Source organism: Musca vetustissima, unplaced genomic scaffold, assembly GCF_032173495.1.
Source record: "Musca vetustissima isolate MV318-11 ecotype Yass unplaced genomic scaffold, APGP_CSIRO_Mvet_v1 utg104328, whole genome shotgun sequence".
Lineage (NCBI taxonomy): Eukaryota > Metazoa > Arthropoda > Insecta > Diptera > Muscidae > Musca > Musca vetustissima.
Window position 1 is genome coordinate 2,308 of NW_026880381.1, and position 19,908 is coordinate 22,215.

General features: G+C 28.6%; 10 protein-coding genes across 10 annotated transcripts; 6 read left to right on the top strand and 4 right to left on the bottom strand.

The window, feature by feature from the left end:
- Window positions 1–343: 343 nt before the first annotated feature.
- Window positions 344–1,080, top strand: LOC133325961 (histone H1-like). Its single transcript, XM_061534653.1, has one exon. The coding sequence runs from the start codon at window positions 378–380 to the stop codon at window positions 1,056–1,058; it is 681 nt and encodes a 226-aa protein (XP_061390637.1). The 5' UTR covers window positions 344–377; the 3' UTR covers window positions 1,059–1,080.
- Window positions 1,081–1,992: 912 nt separating this feature from the next.
- On the top strand, window positions 1,993–2,423 carry LOC133325965 (histone H2A). The gene has a single exon (XM_061534656.1). The coding sequence runs from the start codon at window positions 2,021–2,023 to the stop codon at window positions 2,393–2,395; it is 375 nt and encodes a 124-aa protein (XP_061390640.1). The 5' UTR covers window positions 1,993–2,020; the 3' UTR covers window positions 2,396–2,423.
- A 2,586-nt stretch (window positions 2,424–5,009) lies between these two features.
- On the bottom strand, window positions 5,010–5,388 carry LOC133325968 (histone H4). The gene has a single exon (XM_061534660.1). It carries the CDS (start codon window positions 5,354–5,356, stop codon window positions 5,045–5,047), a length of 312 nt encoding a protein of 103 aa, XP_061390644.1. The 5' UTR covers window positions 5,357–5,388; the 3' UTR covers window positions 5,010–5,044.
- Window positions 5,389–8,129: 2,741 nt separating this feature from the next.
- Window positions 8,130–8,950, top strand: LOC133325960 (histone H1-like). The gene has a single exon (XM_061534652.1). It carries the CDS (start codon window positions 8,197–8,199, stop codon window positions 8,875–8,877), a length of 681 nt encoding a protein of 226 aa, XP_061390636.1. The 5' UTR covers window positions 8,130–8,196; the 3' UTR covers window positions 8,878–8,950.
- Window positions 8,951–10,007: 1,057 nt separating this feature from the next.
- On the bottom strand, window positions 10,008–10,452 carry LOC133325966 (histone H2B). Its single transcript, XM_061534658.1, has one exon. It carries the CDS (start codon window positions 10,396–10,398, stop codon window positions 10,024–10,026), a length of 375 nt encoding a protein of 124 aa, XP_061390642.1. The 5' UTR covers window positions 10,399–10,452; the 3' UTR covers window positions 10,008–10,023.
- A 156-nt stretch (window positions 10,453–10,608) lies between these two features.
- On the top strand, window positions 10,609–11,070 carry LOC133325964 (histone H2A). Its single transcript, XM_061534655.1, has one exon. It carries the CDS (start codon window positions 10,668–10,670, stop codon window positions 11,040–11,042), a length of 375 nt encoding a protein of 124 aa, XP_061390639.1. The 5' UTR covers window positions 10,609–10,667; the 3' UTR covers window positions 11,043–11,070.
- A 2,762-nt stretch (window positions 11,071–13,832) lies between these two features.
- Window positions 13,833–14,179, bottom strand: LOC133325971 (histone H4). Its single transcript, XM_061534661.1, has one exon. The coding sequence runs from the start codon at window positions 14,177–14,179 to the stop codon at window positions 13,868–13,870; it is 312 nt and encodes a 103-aa protein (XP_061390645.1). The 3' UTR covers window positions 13,833–13,867.
- A 284-nt stretch (window positions 14,180–14,463) lies between these two features.
- Window positions 14,464–14,997, top strand: LOC133325963 (histone H3). The gene has a single exon (XM_061534654.1). The coding sequence runs from the start codon at window positions 14,521–14,523 to the stop codon at window positions 14,929–14,931; it is 411 nt and encodes a 136-aa protein (XP_061390638.1). The 5' UTR covers window positions 14,464–14,520; the 3' UTR covers window positions 14,932–14,997.
- Window positions 14,998–16,937: 1,940 nt separating this feature from the next.
- On the top strand, window positions 16,938–17,758 carry LOC133325959 (histone H1-like). The gene has a single exon (XM_061534651.1). It carries the CDS (start codon window positions 17,005–17,007, stop codon window positions 17,683–17,685), a length of 681 nt encoding a protein of 226 aa, XP_061390635.1. The 5' UTR covers window positions 16,938–17,004; the 3' UTR covers window positions 17,686–17,758.
- Window positions 17,759–18,815: 1,057 nt separating this feature from the next.
- Window positions 18,816–19,260, bottom strand: LOC133325967 (histone H2B). The gene has a single exon (XM_061534659.1). The coding sequence runs from the start codon at window positions 19,204–19,206 to the stop codon at window positions 18,832–18,834; it is 375 nt and encodes a 124-aa protein (XP_061390643.1). The 5' UTR covers window positions 19,207–19,260; the 3' UTR covers window positions 18,816–18,831.
- Between the last annotated feature and the right edge of the window lie 648 nt (window positions 19,261–19,908).

Sequence of the window (19,908 nt, forward strand, 5' to 3'; positions counted from 1 at the left end):
TTTGGATTTTTTTCAAATTTAGTTAGAAATTTGTGATTTCAAATTCATAATCTTTGAAGTTAAACGTCTATAACTCGCTAACCGGTAATGATAATAACATGAAATATCTTTTAAAATGAAGCCTGAAATCTATACTTTCAAAATGTAAAATATCTTTTTCAGCAATTTTTAAAGCTTCCTGGGAAAAATTAAATTTCTGTGAAAACTTTTGTAAAAAATTAAACACGCTTCCACACAATAATTCGAAAAATATAACAATTGACTACTATGCACTTCTCATCTTTTCGATGTACCTATGTTATACTGCTTCGACCAATAACAAAATAGTAGTACACATAAATTTGTGAGTGTATTTGTGTTAACAGTGAAATATAAACATGTCTGACGCCGCCGTTGCTGAAACCACCGCCTCCCCAGTTGCCGCTGTTGAGAAAAAGGCACCAAAGAAGGCCGCTGCCAAAGCAAAGAAACCATCAGCCGCTCCAACTCATCCACCAACCCAGCAAATGGTAGATGCTGCCATCAAAACATTGAAGGAACGTGGAGGTTCTTCATTGCCAGCCATCAAAAAATATTTGGCCAGCACCTACAAAGTAGATGCCCAAAAATTGGCCCCCTTCATCAAGAAATACTTGAAGAGTGCTGTTGCCAGTGGAAAATTGATCCAAACTAAAGGTAAGGGTGCTTCTGGTTCATTCAAATTGTCCGCTTCGGCTTCCAAGGAACCTAAAGCAAAGACTGCTGAAAAGAAAAAGAAGGCTCCCGCCGCTGGTGAAAAGAAAAAGAAGGTCGCCCCTAAAAAGGCTGCCGGCGAAAAGAAGACAGCTGCCAAAAAACCATCTGCCGCCAAAAAGACCGCTGAAAAGAAGAAGGCTGACAAAACAAAGGCCAAGGCTGCCAAGAAAACCGGTACAGTTAAGGCAAAACCCGCAAAGACCGCCGCTAAAGCATCTGCCACCAAACCAAAGGCACCCAAGGCAAAAACAGCCGCTGCTAAGCCCAAAAAAGCCGCAGCACCAAAGAAGCCAGCTGCAAAGAAAGCCGCCGCCAAGAAGTAATTTTTCCCACAAAAATTACTTTGTCAAATTTGCCATTTGCCTTTTTCTGTACTCGTAAATTTTCTTCAAAATTTGTAAATCGCCCCTTTAACGTTACAAAAACTAAATATTTTAATATTTTCCAAAATTTTTGAATTTCGTTAATTTTCTTCAAAAATTATAATCACCATTTTAAAAATATGTTGTCCATTCACATATTCGTTCGTATGGCACTGATGTCTACTATAGCACAACGAACTAAAATCGCACCAATACATACACACATACGACTGCTTGTGCGATATGTTGTTATACCCATATAGCACAAGTAAACAAGCAACGACTAACAAAGCAAGCAACGGCGTTGGCATAAGGCAATGTGAGTTAGTACAAATGAATGGAAATATATTATCATGAGTGAAAATATGTAATTTTTATTTTTTGTAGAATTTTTGTATTTTTGGAAAAAAATATATGTAATGAAAAAAGACGAAAGAAAATAATGTTGGTTTGAAAAAATATATTTTATTTGTGAAAAATAATATTCTGAAAAAAAAAATTAAAATATGGTTTAAAATATTTTTTTTAATTTTATTTATTTAAAAATTTTCTTTATTAACTAAAAATGCATAAATATGGTTTCAACAAAAATTTGATCTGTTTTAAAATATTTTTTGTGGCAAGGCATTTATTCTTACGCTTGGTACGTCTCTTCGATTTATCGCCCTTGGTGATGTTCTTTTGGGCTTTGCCGGCCTTCTTTGCTGCTTTACCACTGGTTTTAGGAGGCATTTTCACTTATTTTTTTTTTAAATCACACAAACACTTTTAACACTGTTCACAGAATAAAAATACCCCGGCAGCCAACTACATATTTGTAGATTAAAATGTTCAACAATTTCAGGTAGTCACAGCTGCTATGTATAATACATAGCTACACACCCCAAGTATAGTAAAGTGTTTAAAAATAAAATAAAGTGAAAATGTCTGGTCGTGGTAAAGGTGGCAAAGTTAAGGGAAAGGCAAAGTCCCGTTCCAATCGTGCTGGTCTTCAATTCCCCGTCGGTCGTATTCATCGTTTGTTGCGCAAAGGCAACTATGCTGAACGTGTTGGTGCCGGTGCTCCAGTATATTTAGCCGCCGTTATGGAATATTTGGCTGCTGAAGTTTTGGAATTGGCTGGTAATGCTGCTCGTGACAACAAGAAGACTCGTATCATTCCCCGTCACTTGCAATTGGCCATCCGTAATGACGAAGAATTGAACAAATTGTTGTCTGGTGTTACTATCGCCCAAGGTGGTGTATTGCCAAACATCCAAGCTGTTCTCTTGCCCAAGAAGACCGAAAAGAAAGCCTAAATTATTGCGAAAGGTATTATGGAGTGAATACAGACCATCGTATAAAACACAAAAAATCCATACAAAATCAACCAATCCGTCCTTTTCAGGACGACAAAAAATATTTAAAAAGAGGAAAAATCATTTCAAACCATATTTATTTCATTAGTTAAATTTATTAAAAAAAAAAAATAATAAAAAATAAAAAAAAAATTCCAAAAAATATAAATTTTTCTCCTTACGGCTTTACATTTTTCTTCTATGAGAATATACATTTATTGCATTCACATTTGAGTTTGCATAACATTTGTTGTTGTTTGCCGTTATAATTCGAGGTATATTGAAGAACAAGAAGAAGCATTCATGTGTTATGTTGTTTTTGCAAGGGGACATTTAAAAAAAAGAGGAGAATTGAAAGAGTTTTTTTTTTTGCGTTGCAGGCCTTTGTAGTTGAAATAAAATGAAGGGATGACGAAAATAAAATGAAAATTTTTAGGAGTTTGAAGAAAAAAATGAAATTGAAAAATAAATTAAATAGAAAAATTTTAATAAAAATAGAGAAAATTAAAAGAAAATATTAAAATCAAAAATAAAGAAATGAAAAATATTATGAAATTTATAGGGACTTTTAATGAACATTTTGGAAAAATTTTAGAAGATAAAAATCGATTTTATGATTTTATTTATTTTTTGAAAAATAAAATGAAATAAATAATAAATTACATAATTTTCAATAAAAATTCACATTTTAAAAGAAAAATGAAAACATAATTTTTTGATTTTTAGGAAAATAAATGTAAATTTGTTTAGAAAAAAAAATATATGTTATTAAATCGGAAAAAATTAAGAATTTTTTTACATTGTTTGAAGAAAAATATGGAATTGAAAAATAAATTATATAGAAATATTTTAATAAAATTAGAGAAATTATGAAAAAAATATTAAAATCAAAAAAATAAATAAAAATGAAATTTATATGGACTTTTAATGAAAATTTTTGAATTTTTTTTCTTTTGAAATATAAAATTTGATATTTTAACAGAAAAATGAAAATATTATTTTGGATTTTTTGGAAAATAAATTTAAATTTGTTTAGAAAAAATTATAACGTTATTAAATCGGAAATTTAATTTTTATTTTTTAATTTAATTTTTTAATTTAATTTTAATTTTTTAATTTAATTTAATTTTTTTTAATTTAATTTTAATATTTTAATTTAATTTTTTAATTTAATTTTAATTTTTTTAATTTAATTTTTTAAATTTATTTATTTATTTTTTTTAATTAAAATTTCTTTTTTTCCAATTTAATTTTTTAATTTAATTTTAATTTTTTAATTTAATTTTAATTTTTTAATTTAATTTCAATTTTTTAATTCAAATTTAATTTAATTTAATTTAATTTCAATTTAATTTTTTAATTTAAATTTAATTTTTTAATTTAATTCAAATTTAATTTTTTAATTTAATTTAATTTTTTAATTTAAATTTAATTTTTTAATTTAATTTTTTAATTTAATTTTTTAATTTAATTTTAATTTTTTAATTTAATTTCAATTTTTTAATTTAATTTTAATTTTTTAATTTAATTTCAATTTTTTAATTTAAATTTAATTTTTTAATTTAAATTTAATTTTTTAATTTAATTTTAATTTTTTAATTTAAATTTAATTTTTTAATTTAATTTTAATTTTTTTAATTTTCTAATTTAATTTTAATTTAATTTTAATTTTTTAAATTATTTTTTAAATTATTATTTTTGTAATGACTAACAAAATACTACCACATGCGTTAGATAAAGTGACGCTATGGTATACATACAAAATATAAGCAAGCATATGAACAAACAAGCAACGGCATTTAGAAATGCGAGTTGACGGCGGCATTTTTATGGAAATATGTTCGAAGGAAGAAATTTTTTGTTTTTTGATAGAAATTTAGCGAAATTAAATAAGATTGTAATGAAAATGATGAAGTCAATTTTATTTAATTGAATAAAAAAAAATAAATAAAATAAAATAAAATAAAAAATAAAAATTTTTCGATTTATAAAAAAAAATTAAACAAATTTTTTACGAATATTTTCAAAAATAAATAAAAAAAATTGTAGAATTTATTAAAAATAATTTTATTTTTGTAATGAATTTTCTTGAAATGAGAACGTATTGATTTTTTTTTTATTTTTGAAATTTAAAACACTGATGTGAATAGTCATGGCATTGCTTGTTGTTCTTTAACGTACGTATGTACTAATACATGTATAGGGTATGTGTAGTTATGGTATACACACATAATATGAGTAAGCAAAGACATTTACTAATGCGTATTGCCGACGGCATTTTAACAGGCATTGGTATGTGGAAATAATTGAAAGGAAAAAAACTATGATTTTGGAAAGAAATGTGATATGAAATGGGTAATACTATTAGAAGAAAATTCAAATTTATTAAAAATATTTGAAAAATCGGAAAAGGTAATGGAAATTTTTTAAACATTTAATATATGTAGTTATAATTTTTATTAGTATATTTATTTAAAAAAAAAAAATAATAATAATAATTAATTTTCAACAAGAAAGTATCTCTTTTTTAATATTTTTTGTGGTCCTGAAAAGGACCGATTGGTTTGTTGTAAAATAAGAAGATTTCTCCAAATAGCGTCAAGAAAATATTTAACCGCCGAAACCGTACAAAGTACGACCTTGTCTCTTCAAAGCGTAGACGACATCCATAGCAGTGACGGTTTTACGCTTAGCGTGTTCGGTGTAGGTGACAGCATCACGAATAACGTTTTCCAAAAACACTTTCAGAACACCACGAGTTTCTTCGTAAATCAATCCAGAAATACGCTTTACACCACCACGACGAGCCAAACGTCTAATAGCTGGCTTGGTAATGCCCTGGATATTATCACGTAACACTTTGCGATGACGTTTAGCGCCACCTTTTCCCAAGCCTTTTCCACCTTTACCGCGACCAGTCATTTTTCACTTTTTTTTTAATTCACTTTAACACTTCACGAAAGCACAAGAACGAATGTTTTAACTGCGTCCCTAACGGTTCTATTTATACAAAAATTTCCCTGATCGTCAACCATTTCGACTTTGTTCGTGTTGCTTGTGCCATAGTCGTTTGTGTATATGTGTGCGTGTGTGCGCCCATTTAGTAGACATATATTTGTATTTACGAACACTCACCCTTAATCGTTGATGCTAACACAAAATTTTTCTATAAATACTCGTTTCTGGCGCGGTTTCCGAGTTATTACAGTGTTAACAGTGTTTGTGTGCATACCTAGTGAAGTGAAAAAATTAAAGTGAAAAATGGCTCGTACTAAGCAAACTGCCCGTAAATCGACTGGTGGCAAGGCTCCTCGTAAGCAATTGGCCACTAAAGCCGCTCGTAAGAGCGCACCAGCCACCGGCGGCGTTAAGAAGCCTCATCGTTTCCGTCCCGGTACAGTCGCTTTGCGTGAAATCCGTCGTTACCAGAAGAGTACTGAATTGTTGATCCGCAAATTGCCCTTCCAGCGTTTGGTTCGTGAAATTGCTCAAGATTTCAAAACTGATTTGCGTTTCCAGAGCTCTGCTGTTATGGCCTTGCAAGAAGCCAGTGAAGCCTACTTGGTCGGTCTTTTCGAAGATACTAACTTGTGCGCCATCCATGCTAAGCGTGTCACCATCATGCCTAAAGATATCCAATTGGCCAGACGTATTCGTGGAGAACGTGCTTAAATTCTTGACGTTTTAAAAACTCATTTTTTTACAACAAAACAATCGGTCCTTTTCAGGACCACAAAATATATCAAAAAAGAGATTCAATTTTTAACAAATTATTTATTATTATTACAATTTTTATTAAATAAAAATATTTTTACGTTGTTTTAATTTATTTTACGTTGTTTTAATTTATTTTGAGGCTGATAGGAATACAATCGGTCCTTTTCAGGACCACAAAATATATCAAAAAAGAGATTCAATTTTTAACAAATTATTTATTATTATTACAATTTTTATTAAATAAAAATATTTTTACGTTGTTTTAATTTATTTTGAGGCTGATAGGAATACAGGATTTTTTTAATTTTTTTTTTTATTTTGAGTAAAGTTTCCAAACATTTATTTTTTTTTATTTGAAATTATAAATTTTTTTCGCTTTTCTTTTCATTAAAAATAATTTTTCATACATTTTCTCAACATTTTCGTAAAATGATTTTCTATTTAAATTTTTTTTTTTTCATTTTAATGTTTATTTCGTTAGAAATAATTTTTTTTTAATTCTGGTTAAAATTTTAATTATTCAGATTTATTATTTAAATTATTTTATTTTTTTTCTTTGTTTCTATTTAAAATTTTTCGTTTGTATTGTCACATGATGAATTTTTTTCACATTGTTTGTTTAATTGTTTTCTATTCACCTTTTTCGTAATTGGCGGGAAAATGCTTCCCTCCATTTTTCCCCTTCCAAAAAAAAAAATTCTCTTATGTATTAATGCAATATGTTATTTTTGGCGCGAAAAAAATTTCCCCTCAATATTTTTTTTCTTTTTTTACAGCAAACATCCCCATGAATGAAGAATGAAATGTGCATGTTTTTTCTTTTCCAGCTAATTTTCTACCATGTAAAAAAAATTCTATCTAATTTTATATTTGTCTCTGTCTATGAAAAATTTGATGGGAAATATTTTTTGATTTCTAAAGGCAGAATTTCTCTATTCAAAAACCAATTTTTTTAAAGAAAATTATAAATTAGTATTTTTTAGTAAAATAATTATTAAAATTTTATATTTTGACTAAAAATTAATAGAAAATAGTAAATACTTAATAATCAATAGGAATACAATATTTTTGTAACGTTCGAAAAATTCCATGAAATTTCTTTGTACTCTGCTCTGCCATGAAAGGTAATAGCAAAAACGAAATTATTTTTAATATAATTTTTTTTGCAAAAATTTGACAAAATTATTGTGAAAATTAATAAATAACTGATTTATAAATTATTTTAGAATATTATTAAAGTATAATTAATTTATTTTTGCCAAAATAGTTTATTTTGAAAAAAATTGCCGTTTGTTGATGAATGTTCGTCCATTGGTGGTATATGATATTGTAAGGAATTTTTTACTTTTCCAAACAATTAATGACTTTTTATGAATAATGTTTTATTTTGGTGTAAATATACAAATCCTGAAATGTTTTTTAAGAAATTTTTATAAAAGTTAATAAGATTTGAGCTTTCAAATTTATTTGTAGAAAAAGTTTTCTTCATTGAAAATATGCCAACAAGAGGATTTCTGCTGTCATAGACCACATAATAAATTTAATTTTTTCTCACATAGAAAATGCAAATTTTCTAAATATTTTTAATTTATCCTAAAGAAAACATATCAGGCTATATTATCAAAAAGAAATTTTATGAAAATTTTCAAAATTTTTTGGATTTTTTTCAAATTTAGTTAGAAATTTGTGATTTCAAATTCATAATCTTTGAAGTTAAACGTCTATAACTCGCTAACCGGTAATGATAATAACATGAAATATCTTTTAAAATGAAGCCTGAAATCTATACTTTCAAAATGTAAAATATCTTTTTCAGCAATTTTTAAAGCTTCCTGGGAAAAATTAAATTTCTGTGAAAACTTTTGTAAAAAATTAAACACGCTTCCACACAATAATTCGAAAAATATAACAATTGACTACTATGCACTTCTCATCTTTTCGATGTACCTATGTTATACTGCTTCGACCAATAACAAAATAGTAGTACACATAAATTTGTGAGTGTATTTGTGTTAACAGTGAAATATAAAACAGTGAATATAAACATGTCTGACGCCGCCGTTGCTGAAACCACCGCCTCCCCAGTTGCCGCTGTTGAGAAAAAGGCACCAAAGAAGGCCGCTGCCAAAGCAAAGAACCCATCAGCCGCTCCAACTCATCCACCAACCCAGCAAATGGTAGATGCTGCCATCAAAACATTGAAGGAACGTGGAGGTTCTTCATTGCCAGCCATCAAAAAATATTTGGCCAGCACCTACAAAGTAGATGCCCAAAAATTGGCCCCCTTCATCAAGAAATACTTGAAGAGTGCTGTTGCCAGTGGAAAATTGATCCAAACTAAAGGTAAGGGTGCTTCTGGTTCATTCAAATTGTCCGCTTCGGCTTCCAAGGAACCTAAAGCAAAGACTGCTGAAAAGAAAAAGAAGGCTCCCGCCGCTGGTGAAAAGAAAAAGAAGGTCGCCCCTAAAAAGGCTGCCGGCGAAAAGAAGACAGCTGCCAAAAAACCATCTGCCGCCAAAAAGACCGCTGAAAAGAAGAAGGCTGACAAAACAAAGGCCAAGGCTGCCAAGAAAACCGGTACAGTTAAGGCAAAACCCGCAAAGACCGCCGCTAAAGCATCTGCCACCAAACCAAAGGCACCCAAGGCAAAAACAGCCGCTGCTAAGCCCAAAAAAGCCGCAGCACCAAAGAAGCCAGCTGCAAAGAAAGCCGCCGCCAAGAAGTAATTTTTCCCACAAAAATTACTTTGTCAAGAATTTTTTCGATATTCGAAAACATAATATCTAACAGCCCTTTTCAGGGCTACAAATTAAATTTCAAAAGAGACAAAATATTTATTTCATACTATTTACTAATTATTTTATTATTTTACTACCTAAATAAATGAGAAAATCCACATGTGTTTTAATTTTAGGAGAAAAAAAAAGAATTTGCTAATTAGAGTATTAGGTAAAAGTGTGCCTGTTTATTTATGGACATTCCAGAAAATGACGCCACAAATGGATTATTTTTTTTAATCCAGGTCATAAAGTTTTATAATTTGCAAATACCTAATGGTAAAAATATTTTAATATTTTCTGCTTAATTTTTGAATTTCGTAAATTTTCTTCAAAATTTGCAAATCGCCCCTTTAACGTTACAAAAACTAAATATTTTAATATTTTCTAAAATTTTTGAATTTTATTAAATTTTCATCAAAAATTTATAATTACCATTTTAAAAATATTTTTCTTTGGAAAGAATTCCATCACTAATTTTTTTCCCGCCAAAAAATCTCTTAACTTCATATTTGCCATTTGCCTTTGCTGTACTGAAGAAAAAATGCTTGTACATACATGTTGTCCATTCACATATTCGTTCGTATGGCACTGATGTCTACTATAGCACAACGAACTAAAATCGCACCAATACATACACACATACGACTGCTTGTGCGATATGTTGTTATACCCATATAGCACAAGTAAACAAGCAACGACTAACAAAGCAAGCAACGGCGTTGGCATAAGGCAATGTGAGTTAGTACAAATGAATGGAAATATATTATCATGAGTGAAAATATGTAATTTTTATTTTTTGTAGAATTTTTGTATTTTTGGAAAAAAATATATGTAATGAAAAAAGACGAAAGAAAATAATGTTGGTTTGAAAAAATATATTTTATTTGTGAAAAATAATATTCTGAAAAAAAAAAATAAAATATGGTTTAAAATATTTATTTTTAATTTTATTTATTTAAAAATTTTCTTTATTAACTAAAAATGCATAAATATGGTTTCAACAAAAATTTGATCTCTTTTAAAATATTTTTTGTGGCCCTGAAAAGGGCCTTTGGTTGAATTTCGACGAATAAATGAAAAAAATCAAGGCATTTACTTGGAGCTGGTATATTTAGTAACAGCCTTGGTACCTTCACTGACAGCGTGCTTAGCCAATTCACCGGGCAACAATAGACGAACGGCAGTTTGGATTTCCCGACTGGTGATGGTCGAACGCTTGTTGTAGTGAGCCAAACGGGAGGCTTCGGCGGCAATACGTTCAAAGATATCATTCACAAAACTGTTCATGATGCTCATGGCCTTTGAGGAAATACCAGTATCGGGATGGACTTGCTTCAACACTTTGTAAATGTAGATAGCGTAACTCTCCTTACGCTTGGTACGTCTCTTCGATTTATCGCCCTTGGTGATGTTCTTTTGGGCTTTGCCGGCCTTCTTTGCTGCTTTACCACTGGTTTTAGGAGGCATTTTCACTTATTTTTTTTTTAAATCACACAAACACTTTTAACACTGTTCACAGAATAAAAATACCCCGGCAGCCAACTACATATTTGTAGATTAAAATGTTCAACAATTTCAGGTAGTCACAGCTGCTATGTATAATACATAGCTACACACCCCAAGTATAGTAATGTGTGTGCGAGAAAAGTATAAATACTACGGGTAGTTGTTGAAATTTTTATCATTCTGTGTTTTTCAGTGCTAAGTGAAGTGTTTAAAAATAAAATAAAGTGAAAATGTCTGGTCGTGGTAAAGGTGGCAAAGTTAAGGGAAAGGCAAAGTCCCGTTCCAATCGTGCTGGTCTTCAATTCCCCGTCGGTCGTATTCATCGTTTGTTGCGCAAAGGCAACTATGCTGAACGTGTTGGTGCCGGTGCTCCAGTATATTTAGCCGCCGTTATGGAATATTTGGCTGCTGAAGTTTTGGAATTGGCTGGTAATGCTGCTCGTGACAACAAGAAGACTCGTATCATTCCCCGTCACTTGCAATTGGCCATCCGTAATGACGAAGAATTGAACAAATTGTTGTCTGGTGTTACTATCGCCCAAGGTGGTGTATTGCCAAACATCCAAGCTGTTCTCTTGCCCAAGAAGACCGAAAAGAAAGCCTAAATTATTGCGAAAGGTATTATGGAGTGAATACAGACCATCGTATAAAACACAAAAAATCCATACAAAATCAACCAATCCGTCCTTTTCAGGACGACAAAAAATATTTAAAAAGAGGAAAAATCATTTCAAACCATATTTATTTCATTAGTTAAATTTATTAAAAAAAAAAAAATAATAAAAAATAAAAAAAAAATTCCAAAAAATATAAATTTTTCTCCTTACGGCTTTACATTTTTCTTCTATGAGAATATACATTTATTGCATTCACATTTGAGTTTGCATAACATTTGTTGTTGTTTGCCGTTATAATTCGAGGTATATTGAAGAACAAGAAGAAGCATTCATGTGTTATGTTGTTTTTGCAAGGGGACATTTAAAACGAAGAAGAAGAAGAAGAATAGTACAGTTATTCCTGTTGATCAGTGTGACTCACAGAAAATAACCACCAAACACAAACATACACACACATAGTAATTTTATTGTAAGAAATCGTCTACCGTTTTTTATTTTGGGAAGGCAAAAAAGAGGAGAATTGAAAGAGTTTTTTTTTTTTGCGTTGCAGGCCTTTGTAGTTGAAATAAAATGAAGGGATGGCGAAAATAAAATGAAAATTTGTAGGAGTTTGAAGAAAAAAATGAAATTGAAAAATAAATTAAATAGAAAAATTTTAATAAAAATAGAGAAAATTAAAAGAAAATATTAAAATCAAAAATAAAGAAATGAATAAACGTAAAGAAAAATATTATGAAATTTATAGGGACTTTTAATGAACATTTTGGAAAAATTTTAGAAGATAAAAATCGATTTTATGATTTTATTTATTTTTTGAAAAATAAAATGAAATAAATAATAAATTACATAATTTTCAATAAAAATTCACATTTTAAAAGAAAAATGAAAACATAATTTTTTGATTTTTTGGAAAATAAACGTAAATTTGTTAAAAAAAAATATATATGTTATTAAATCGGAAAAAATTAAGAATTTTTTTACATTGTTTGAAGAAAAATATGGAATTGAAAAATAAATTATATAGAAATATTTTAATAAAATTAGAGAAATTATGAAAAAAATATTAAAATCAAAAAAATAAATAAAAATGAAATTTATATGGACTTTTAATGAAAATTTTTGAATTTTTTTTTCTTTTGAAATATAAAATTTGATATTTTAACAGAAAAATGAAAATATTATTTTGGATTTTTTGGAAAATAAATTTAAATTTGTTTAGAAAAAATTATAACGTTAATAACTCGGAAATTTAATTTTTATTTTTTAATTTAATTTTTTAATTTAATTTTAATTTTTTAATTTAATTTAATTTTTTTTAATTTAATTTTAATATTTTAATTTAATTTTTTAATTTAATTTTAATTTTTTTAATTTAATTTTTTAAATTTATTTATTTATTTTTTTTAATTAAAATTTCTTTTTTTCCAATTTAATTTTTTAATTTAATTTTAATTTTTTAATTTAATTTTAATTTTTTAATTTAATTTCAATTTTTTAATTCAAATTTAATTTTTTAATTTAATTTCAATTTAATTTTTTAATTTAAATTTAATTTTTTAATTTAATTCAAATTTAATTTTTTAATTTAATTTCAATTTAATTTTTTAATTTAAATTTAATTTTTTAATTTAATTTTAATTTTTTAATTTAATTTTAATTTTCTAATTTAATTTTAATTTTTTAATTTAAATTTAATTTTTTAATTTAAATTTAATTTTTTAATTTAAATTTAATTTTTTAATTTAAATTTAATTTTTTAATTTAAATTTAATTTTTTAATTTAATTTTAATTTTCTAATTTAATTTTAATTTAATTTTAATTTTTTAAATTATTTTTTAAATTATTATTTTTGTAATGTTTCACTCACTATGAACATCGTACTCACATCGTTGTTGGATCGTTGTTTAGTATCATGGACTAACAAAATACTACCACATGCATAGATAAAGTGACGCTATGGTATACATACAAAATATAAGCAAGCATATGAACAAACAAGCAACGGCATTTAGAAATGCGAGTTGACGGCGGCATTTTTATATGGAAATATGTTCGAAGGAAGAAATTTTTTGTTTTTTGATAGAAATTTAGCGAAATTAAATAAGATTGTAATGAAAATGATGAAGTCAATTTTATTTAATTGAATAAAAAAAAATAAATAAAATAAAATAAAATAAAAAATAAAAATTTTTCGATTTATAAAAAAAAATTAAACAAATTTTATTTTTTCAAAAATAAATAAAAAAAATTGTAGAATTTATTAAAAATAATTTTATTTTTGTAATGAATTTTCTTGAAATGAGAACGTATTGATTTTTTTTTATTTTTGAAATTTAAAACACTGATGTGAATAGTCATGGCATTGCTTGTTGTTCTTTAACGTACGTATGTACTAATACATGTATAGGGTATGTGTAGTTATGGTATACACACATAATATGAGTAAGCAAAGACATTTACTAATGCGTATTGCCGACGGCATTTTAACAGGCATTGGTATGTGGAAATAATTGAAAGGAAAAAAACTATGATTTTGGAAAGAAATGTGATATGAAATGGGTAATACTATTAGAAGAAAATTCAAATTTATTAAAAATATTTGAAAAATCGGAAAAGGTAATGGAAATTTTTTAAACATTTAATATATGTAGTTATAATTTTTATTAGTATATTTATTTAAAAAAAAAATAATAATAATAATTAATTTTCAACAAGAAAGTATCTCTTTTTTAATATTTTTTGTGGTCCTGAAAAGGACCGATTGGTTTGTTGTAAAATAAGAAGATTTCTCCAAATAGCGTCAAGAAAATATTTAACCGCCGAAACCGTACAAAGTACGACCTTGTCTCTTCAAAGCGTAGACGACATCCATAGCAGTGACGGTTTTACGCTTAGCGTGTTCGGTGTAGGTGACAGCATCACGAATAACGTTTTCCAAAAACACTTTCAGAACACCACGAGTTTCTTCGTAAATCAATCCAGAAATACGCTTTACACCACCACGACGAGCCAAACGTCTAATAGCTGGCTTGGTAATGCCCTGGATATTATCACGTAACACTTTGCGATGACGTTTAGCGCCACCTTTTCCCAAGCCTTTTCCACCTTTACCGCGACCAGTCATTTTTCACTTTTTTTTTTTAATTCACTTTAACACTTCACGAAAGCACAAGAACGAATGTTTTAACTGCGTCCCTAACGGTTCTATTTATACAAAAATTTCCCTGATCGTCAACCATTTCGACTTTGTTCGTGTTGCTTGTGCCATAGTCGTTTGTGTATATGTGTGCGTGTGTGCGCCCATTTAGTAGACATATATTTGTATTTACGAACACTCACCCTTAATCGTTGATGCTAACACAAAATTTTTCTATAAATACTCGTTTCTGGCGCGGTTTCCGAGTTATTACAGTGTTAACAGTGTTTGTGTGCATACCTAGTGAAGTGAAAAAATTAAAGTGAAAAATGGCTCGTACTAAGCAAACTGCCCGTAAATCGACTGGTGGCAAGGCTCCTCGTAAGCAATTGGCCACTAAAGCCGCTCGTAAGAGCGCACCAGCCACCGGCGGCGTTAAGAAGCCTCATCGTTTCCGTCCCGGTACAGTCGCTTTGCGTGAAATCCGTCGTTACCAGAAGAGTACTGAATTGTTGATCCGCAAATTGCCCTTCCAGCGTTTGGTTCGTGAAATTGCTCAAGATTTCAAAACTGATTTGCGTTTCCAGAGCTCTGCTGTTATGGCCTTGCAAGAAGCCAGTGAAGCCTACTTGGTCGGTCTTTTCGAAGATACTAATTTGTGCGCCATCCATGCTAAGCGTGTCACCATCATGCCTAAAGATATCCAATTGGCCAGACGTATTCGTGGAGAACGTGCTTAAATTCTTGACGTTTTAAAAACTCATTTTTTTACAACAAAACAATCGGTCCTTTTCAGGACCACAAAATATATCAAAAAAGAGATTCAATTTTTAACAAATTATTTATTATTATTACAATTTTTATTAAATAAAAATATTTTTACGTTGTTTTAATTTATTTTGAGGCTGATAGGAATACAATCGGTCCTTTTCAGGACCACAAAATATATCAAAAAAGAGATTCAATTTTTAACAAATTATTTATTATTATTACAATTTTTATTAAATAAAAATATTTTTACGTTGTTTTAATTTATTTTGAGGCTGATAGGAATACAGGATTTTTTTAATTTTTTTTTTTTTATTTTGAGTAAAGTTTCCAAACATTTATTTTTTTTTATTTGAAATTATAAATTTTTTTCGCTTTTCTTTTCATTAAAAATAATTTTTCATACATTTTCTCAACATTTTCGTAAAATGATTTTCTATTTAAATTTTTTTTTTTTCATTTTAATGTTTATTTCGTTAGAAATAATTTTTTTTTAATTCTGGTTAAAATTTTAATTATTCAGATTTATTATTTAAATTATTTTATTTTTTTTCTTTGTTTCTATTTAAAATTTTTCGTTTGTATTGTCACATGATGAATTTTTTTCACATTGTTTGTTTAATTGTTTTCTATTCACCTTTTTCGTAATTGGCGGGAAAATGCTTCCCTCCATTTTTCCCCTTCCAAAAAAAAAAATTCTCTTATGTATTAATGCAATATGTTATTTTTGGCGCGAAAAAAATTTCCCCTCAATATTTTTTTTTTTTTTTTTACAGCAAACATCCCCATGAATGAAGAATGAAATGTGCATGTTTTTTCTTTTCCAGCTAATTTTCTACCATGTAAAAAAAATTCTATCTAATTTTATATTTGTCTCTGTCTATGAAAAATTTGATGGGAAATATTTTTTGATTTCTAAAGGCAGAATTTCTCTATTCAAAAACCAATTTTTTTAAAGAAAATTATAAATTAGTATTTTTTAGTAAAATAATTATTAAAATTTTATATTTTGACTAAAAATTAATAGAAAATAGTAAATACTTAATAATCAATAGGAATACAATATTTTTGTAACGTTCGAAAAATTCCATGAAATTTCTTTGTACTCTGCTCTGCCATGAAAGGTAATAGCAAAAACGAAATTATTTTTAATATAATTTTTTTTGCAAAAATTTGACAAAATTATTGTGAAAATTAATAAATAACTGATTTATAAATTATTTTAGAATATTATTAAAGTATAATTAATTTATTTTTGCCAAAATAGTTTATTTTGAAAAAAATTGCCGTTTGTTGATGAATGTTCGTCCATTGGTGGTATATGATATTGTAAGGAATTTTTTACTTTTCCAAACAATTAATGACTTTTTATGAATAATGTTTTATTTTGGTGTAAATATACAAATCCTGAAATGTTTTTTAAGAAATTTTTATAAAAGTTAATAAGATTTGAGCTTTCAAATTTATTTGTAGAAAAAGTTTTCTTCATTGAAAATATGCCAACAAGAGGATTTCTGCTGTCATAGACCACATAATAAATTTAATTTTTTCTCACATAGAAAATGCAAATTTTCTAAATATTTTTAATTTATCCTAAAGAAAACATATCAGGCTATATTATCAAAAAGAAATTTTATGAAAATTTTCAAAATTTTTTGGATTTTTTTCAAATTTAGTTAGAAATTTGTGATTTCAAATTCATAATCTTTGAAGTTAAACGTCTATAACTCGCTAACCGGTAATGATAATAACATGAAATATCTTTTAAAATGAAGCCTGAAATCTATACTTTCAAAATGTAAAATATCTTTTTCAGCAATTTTTAAAGCTTCCTGGGAAAAATTAAATTTCTGTGAAAACTTTTGTAAAAAATTAAACACGCTTCCACACAATAATTCGAAAAATATAACAATTGACTACTATGCACTTCTCATCTTTTCGATGTACCTATGTTATACTGCTTCGACCAATAACAAAATAGTAGTACACATAAATTTGTGAGTGTATTTGTGTTAACAGTGAAATATAAAACAGTGAATATAAACATGTCTGACGCCGCCGTTGCTGAAACCACCGCCTCCCCAGTTGCCGCTGTTGAGAAAAAGGCACCAAAGAAGGCCGCTGCCAAAGCAAAGAAACCATCAGCCGCTCCAACTCATCCACCAACCCAGCAAATGGTAGATGCTGCCATCAAAACATTGAAGGAACGTGGAGGTTCTTCATTGCCAGCCATCAAAAAATATTTGGCCAGCACCTACAAAGTAGATGCCCAAAAATTGGCCCCCTTCATCAAGAAATACTTGAAGAGTGCTGTTGCCAGTGGAAAATTGATCCAAACTAAAGGTAAGGGTGCTTCTGGTTCATTCAAATTGTCCGCTTCGGCTTCCAAGGAACCTAAAGCAAAGACTGCTGAAAAGAAAAAGAAGGCTCCCGCCGCTGGTGAAAAGAAAAAGAAGGTCGCCCCTAAAAAGGCTGCCGGCGAAAAGAAGACAGCTGCCAAAAAACCATCTGCCGCCAAAAAGACCGCTGAAAAGAAGAAGGCTGACAAAACAAAGGCCAAGGCTGCCAAGAAAACCGGTACAGTTAAGGCAAAACCCGCAAAGACCGCCGCTAAAGCATCTGCCACCAAACCAAAGGCACCCAAGGCAAAAACAGCCGCTGCTAAGCCCAAAAAAGCCGCAGCACCAAAGAAGCCAGCTGCAAAGAAAGCCGCCGCCAAGAAGTAATTTTTCCCACAAAAATTACTTTGTCAAGAATTTTTTCGATATTCGAAAACATAATATCTAACAGCCCTTTTCAGGGCTACAAATTAAATTTCAAAAGAGACAAAATATTTATTTCATACTATTTACTAATTATTTTATTATTTTACTACCTAAATAAATGAGAAAATCCACATGTGTTTTAATTTTAGGAGAAAAAAAAAGAATTTGCTAATTAGAGTATTAGGTAAAAGTGTGCCTGTTTATTTATGGACATTCCAGAAAATGACGCCACAAATGGATTATTTTTTTTAATCCAGGTCATAAAGTTTTATAATTTGCAAATACCTAATGGTAAAAATATTTTAATATTTTCTGCTTAATTTTTGAATTTCGTAAATTTTCTTCAAAATTTGCAAATCGCCCCTTTAACGTTACAAAAACTAAATATTTTAATATTTTCTAAAATTTTTGAATTTTATTAAATTTTCATCAAAAATTTATAATTACCATTTTAAAAATATTTTTCTTTGGAAAGAATTCCATCACTAATTTTTTTCCCGCCAAAAAATCTCTTAACTTCATATTTGCCATTTGCCTTTGCTGTACTGAAGAAAAAATGCTTGTACATACATGTTGTCCATTCACATATTCGTTCGTATGGCACTGATGTCTACTATAGCACAACGAACTAAAATCGCACCAATACATACACACATACGACTGCTTGTGCGATATGTTGTTATACCCATATAGCACAAGTAAACAAGCAACGACTAACAAAGCAAGCAACGGCGTTGGCATAAGGCAATGTGAGTTAGTACAAATGAATGGAAATATATTATCATGAGTGAAAATATGTAATTTTTATTTTTTGTAGAATTTTTGTATTTTTGGAAAAAAATATATGTAATGAAAAAAGACGAAAGAAAATAATGTTGGTTTGAAAAAATATATTTTATTTGTGAAAAATAATATTCTGAAAAAAAAAAATAAAATATGGTTTAAAATATTTATTTTTAATTTTATTTATTTAAAAATTTTCTTTATTAACTAAAAATGCATAAATATGGTTTCAACAAAAATTTGATCTCTTTTAAAATATTTTTTGTGGCCCTGAAAAGGGCCTTTGGTTGAATTTCGACGAATAAATGAAAAAAATCAAGGCATTTACTTGGAGCTGGTATATTTAGTAACAGCCTTGGTACCTTCACTGACAGCGTGCTTAGCCAATTCACCGGGCAACAATAGACGAACGGCAGTTTGGATTTCCCGACTGGTGATGGTCGAACGCTTGTTGTAGTGAGCCAAACGGGAGGCTTCGGCGGCAATACGTTCAAAGATATCATTCACAAAACTGTTCATGATGCTCATGGCCTTTGAGGAAATACCAGTATCGGGATGGACTTGCTTCAACACTTTGTAAATGTAGATAGCGTAACTCTCCTTACGCTTGGTACGTCTCTTCGATTTATCGCCCTTGGTGATGTTCTTTTGGGCTTTGCCGGCCTTCTTTGCTGCTTTACCACTGGTTTTAGGAGGCATTTTCACTTATTTTTTTTTTAAATCACACAAACACTTTTAACACTGTTCACAGAATAAAAATACCCCGGCAGCCAACTACATATTTGTAGATTAAAATGTTCAACAATTTCAGGTAGTCACAGCTGCTATGTATAATACATAGCTACACACCCCAAGTATAGTAATGTGTGTGCGAGAAAAGTATAAATACTACGGGTAGTTGTTGAAATTTTTATCATTCTGTGTTTTTCAGTGCTAAGTGAAGTGTTTAAAAATAAAATAAAGTGAAAATGTCTGGTCGTGGTAAAGGTGGCAAAGTTAAGGGAAAGGCAAAGTCCCGTTCCAATCGTGCTGGTCTTCAATTCCCCGTCGGTCGTATTCATCGAAGAAATCGTCTAGCGCGTTTTATTTTGGGAAGGCAAAAAAGAGGAGAATTGAAAGAGTTTTTTTTTTTGCGTTGCAGGCCTTTGTAGTTGAAATAAAATGAAGGGATGACGAAAATAAAATGACAATTTTTAGGAGTTTGAAGAAAAAAATGAAATTGAAAAATAAATTAAATAGAAAAATTTTAATAAAAATAGAGAAAATTAAAAGAAAATATTAAAATTAAAAATAAAGAAATGAAAAATATTATGAAATTTATAGGGACTTTTAATGAACATTTTGGAAAAATTTTAGAAGATAAAAATCGATTTTATGATTTTATTTATTTTTTGAAAAATA

What these genes read in the sequence shown, in the direction of transcription:
- LOC133325961 (XM_061534653.1), top strand. Translation starts at nt 378, where the DNA reads ATGTCTGACGCCGCCGTTGCTGAAACCACCGCCTCCCCAGTTGCCGCT.
- LOC133325965 (XM_061534656.1), top strand. Translation starts at nt 2,021, where the DNA reads ATGTCTGGTCGTGGTAAAGGTGGCAAAGTTAAGGGAAAGGCAAAGTCC.
- LOC133325968 (XM_061534660.1), bottom strand. Translation starts at nt 5,356, where the DNA reads ATGACTGGTCGCGGTAAAGGTGGAAAAGGCTTGGGAAAAGGTGGCGCT.
- LOC133325960 (XM_061534652.1), top strand. Translation starts at nt 8,197, where the DNA reads ATGTCTGACGCCGCCGTTGCTGAAACCACCGCCTCCCCAGTTGCCGCT.
- LOC133325966 (XM_061534658.1), bottom strand. Translation starts at nt 10,398, where the DNA reads ATGCCTCCTAAAACCAGTGGTAAAGCAGCAAAGAAGGCCGGCAAAGCC.
- LOC133325964 (XM_061534655.1), top strand. Translation starts at nt 10,668, where the DNA reads ATGTCTGGTCGTGGTAAAGGTGGCAAAGTTAAGGGAAAGGCAAAGTCC.
- LOC133325971 (XM_061534661.1), bottom strand. Translation starts at nt 14,179, where the DNA reads ATGACTGGTCGCGGTAAAGGTGGAAAAGGCTTGGGAAAAGGTGGCGCT.
- LOC133325963 (XM_061534654.1), top strand. Translation starts at nt 14,521, where the DNA reads ATGGCTCGTACTAAGCAAACTGCCCGTAAATCGACTGGTGGCAAGGCT.
- LOC133325959 (XM_061534651.1), top strand. Translation starts at nt 17,005, where the DNA reads ATGTCTGACGCCGCCGTTGCTGAAACCACCGCCTCCCCAGTTGCCGCT.
- LOC133325967 (XM_061534659.1), bottom strand. Translation starts at nt 19,206, where the DNA reads ATGCCTCCTAAAACCAGTGGTAAAGCAGCAAAGAAGGCCGGCAAAGCC.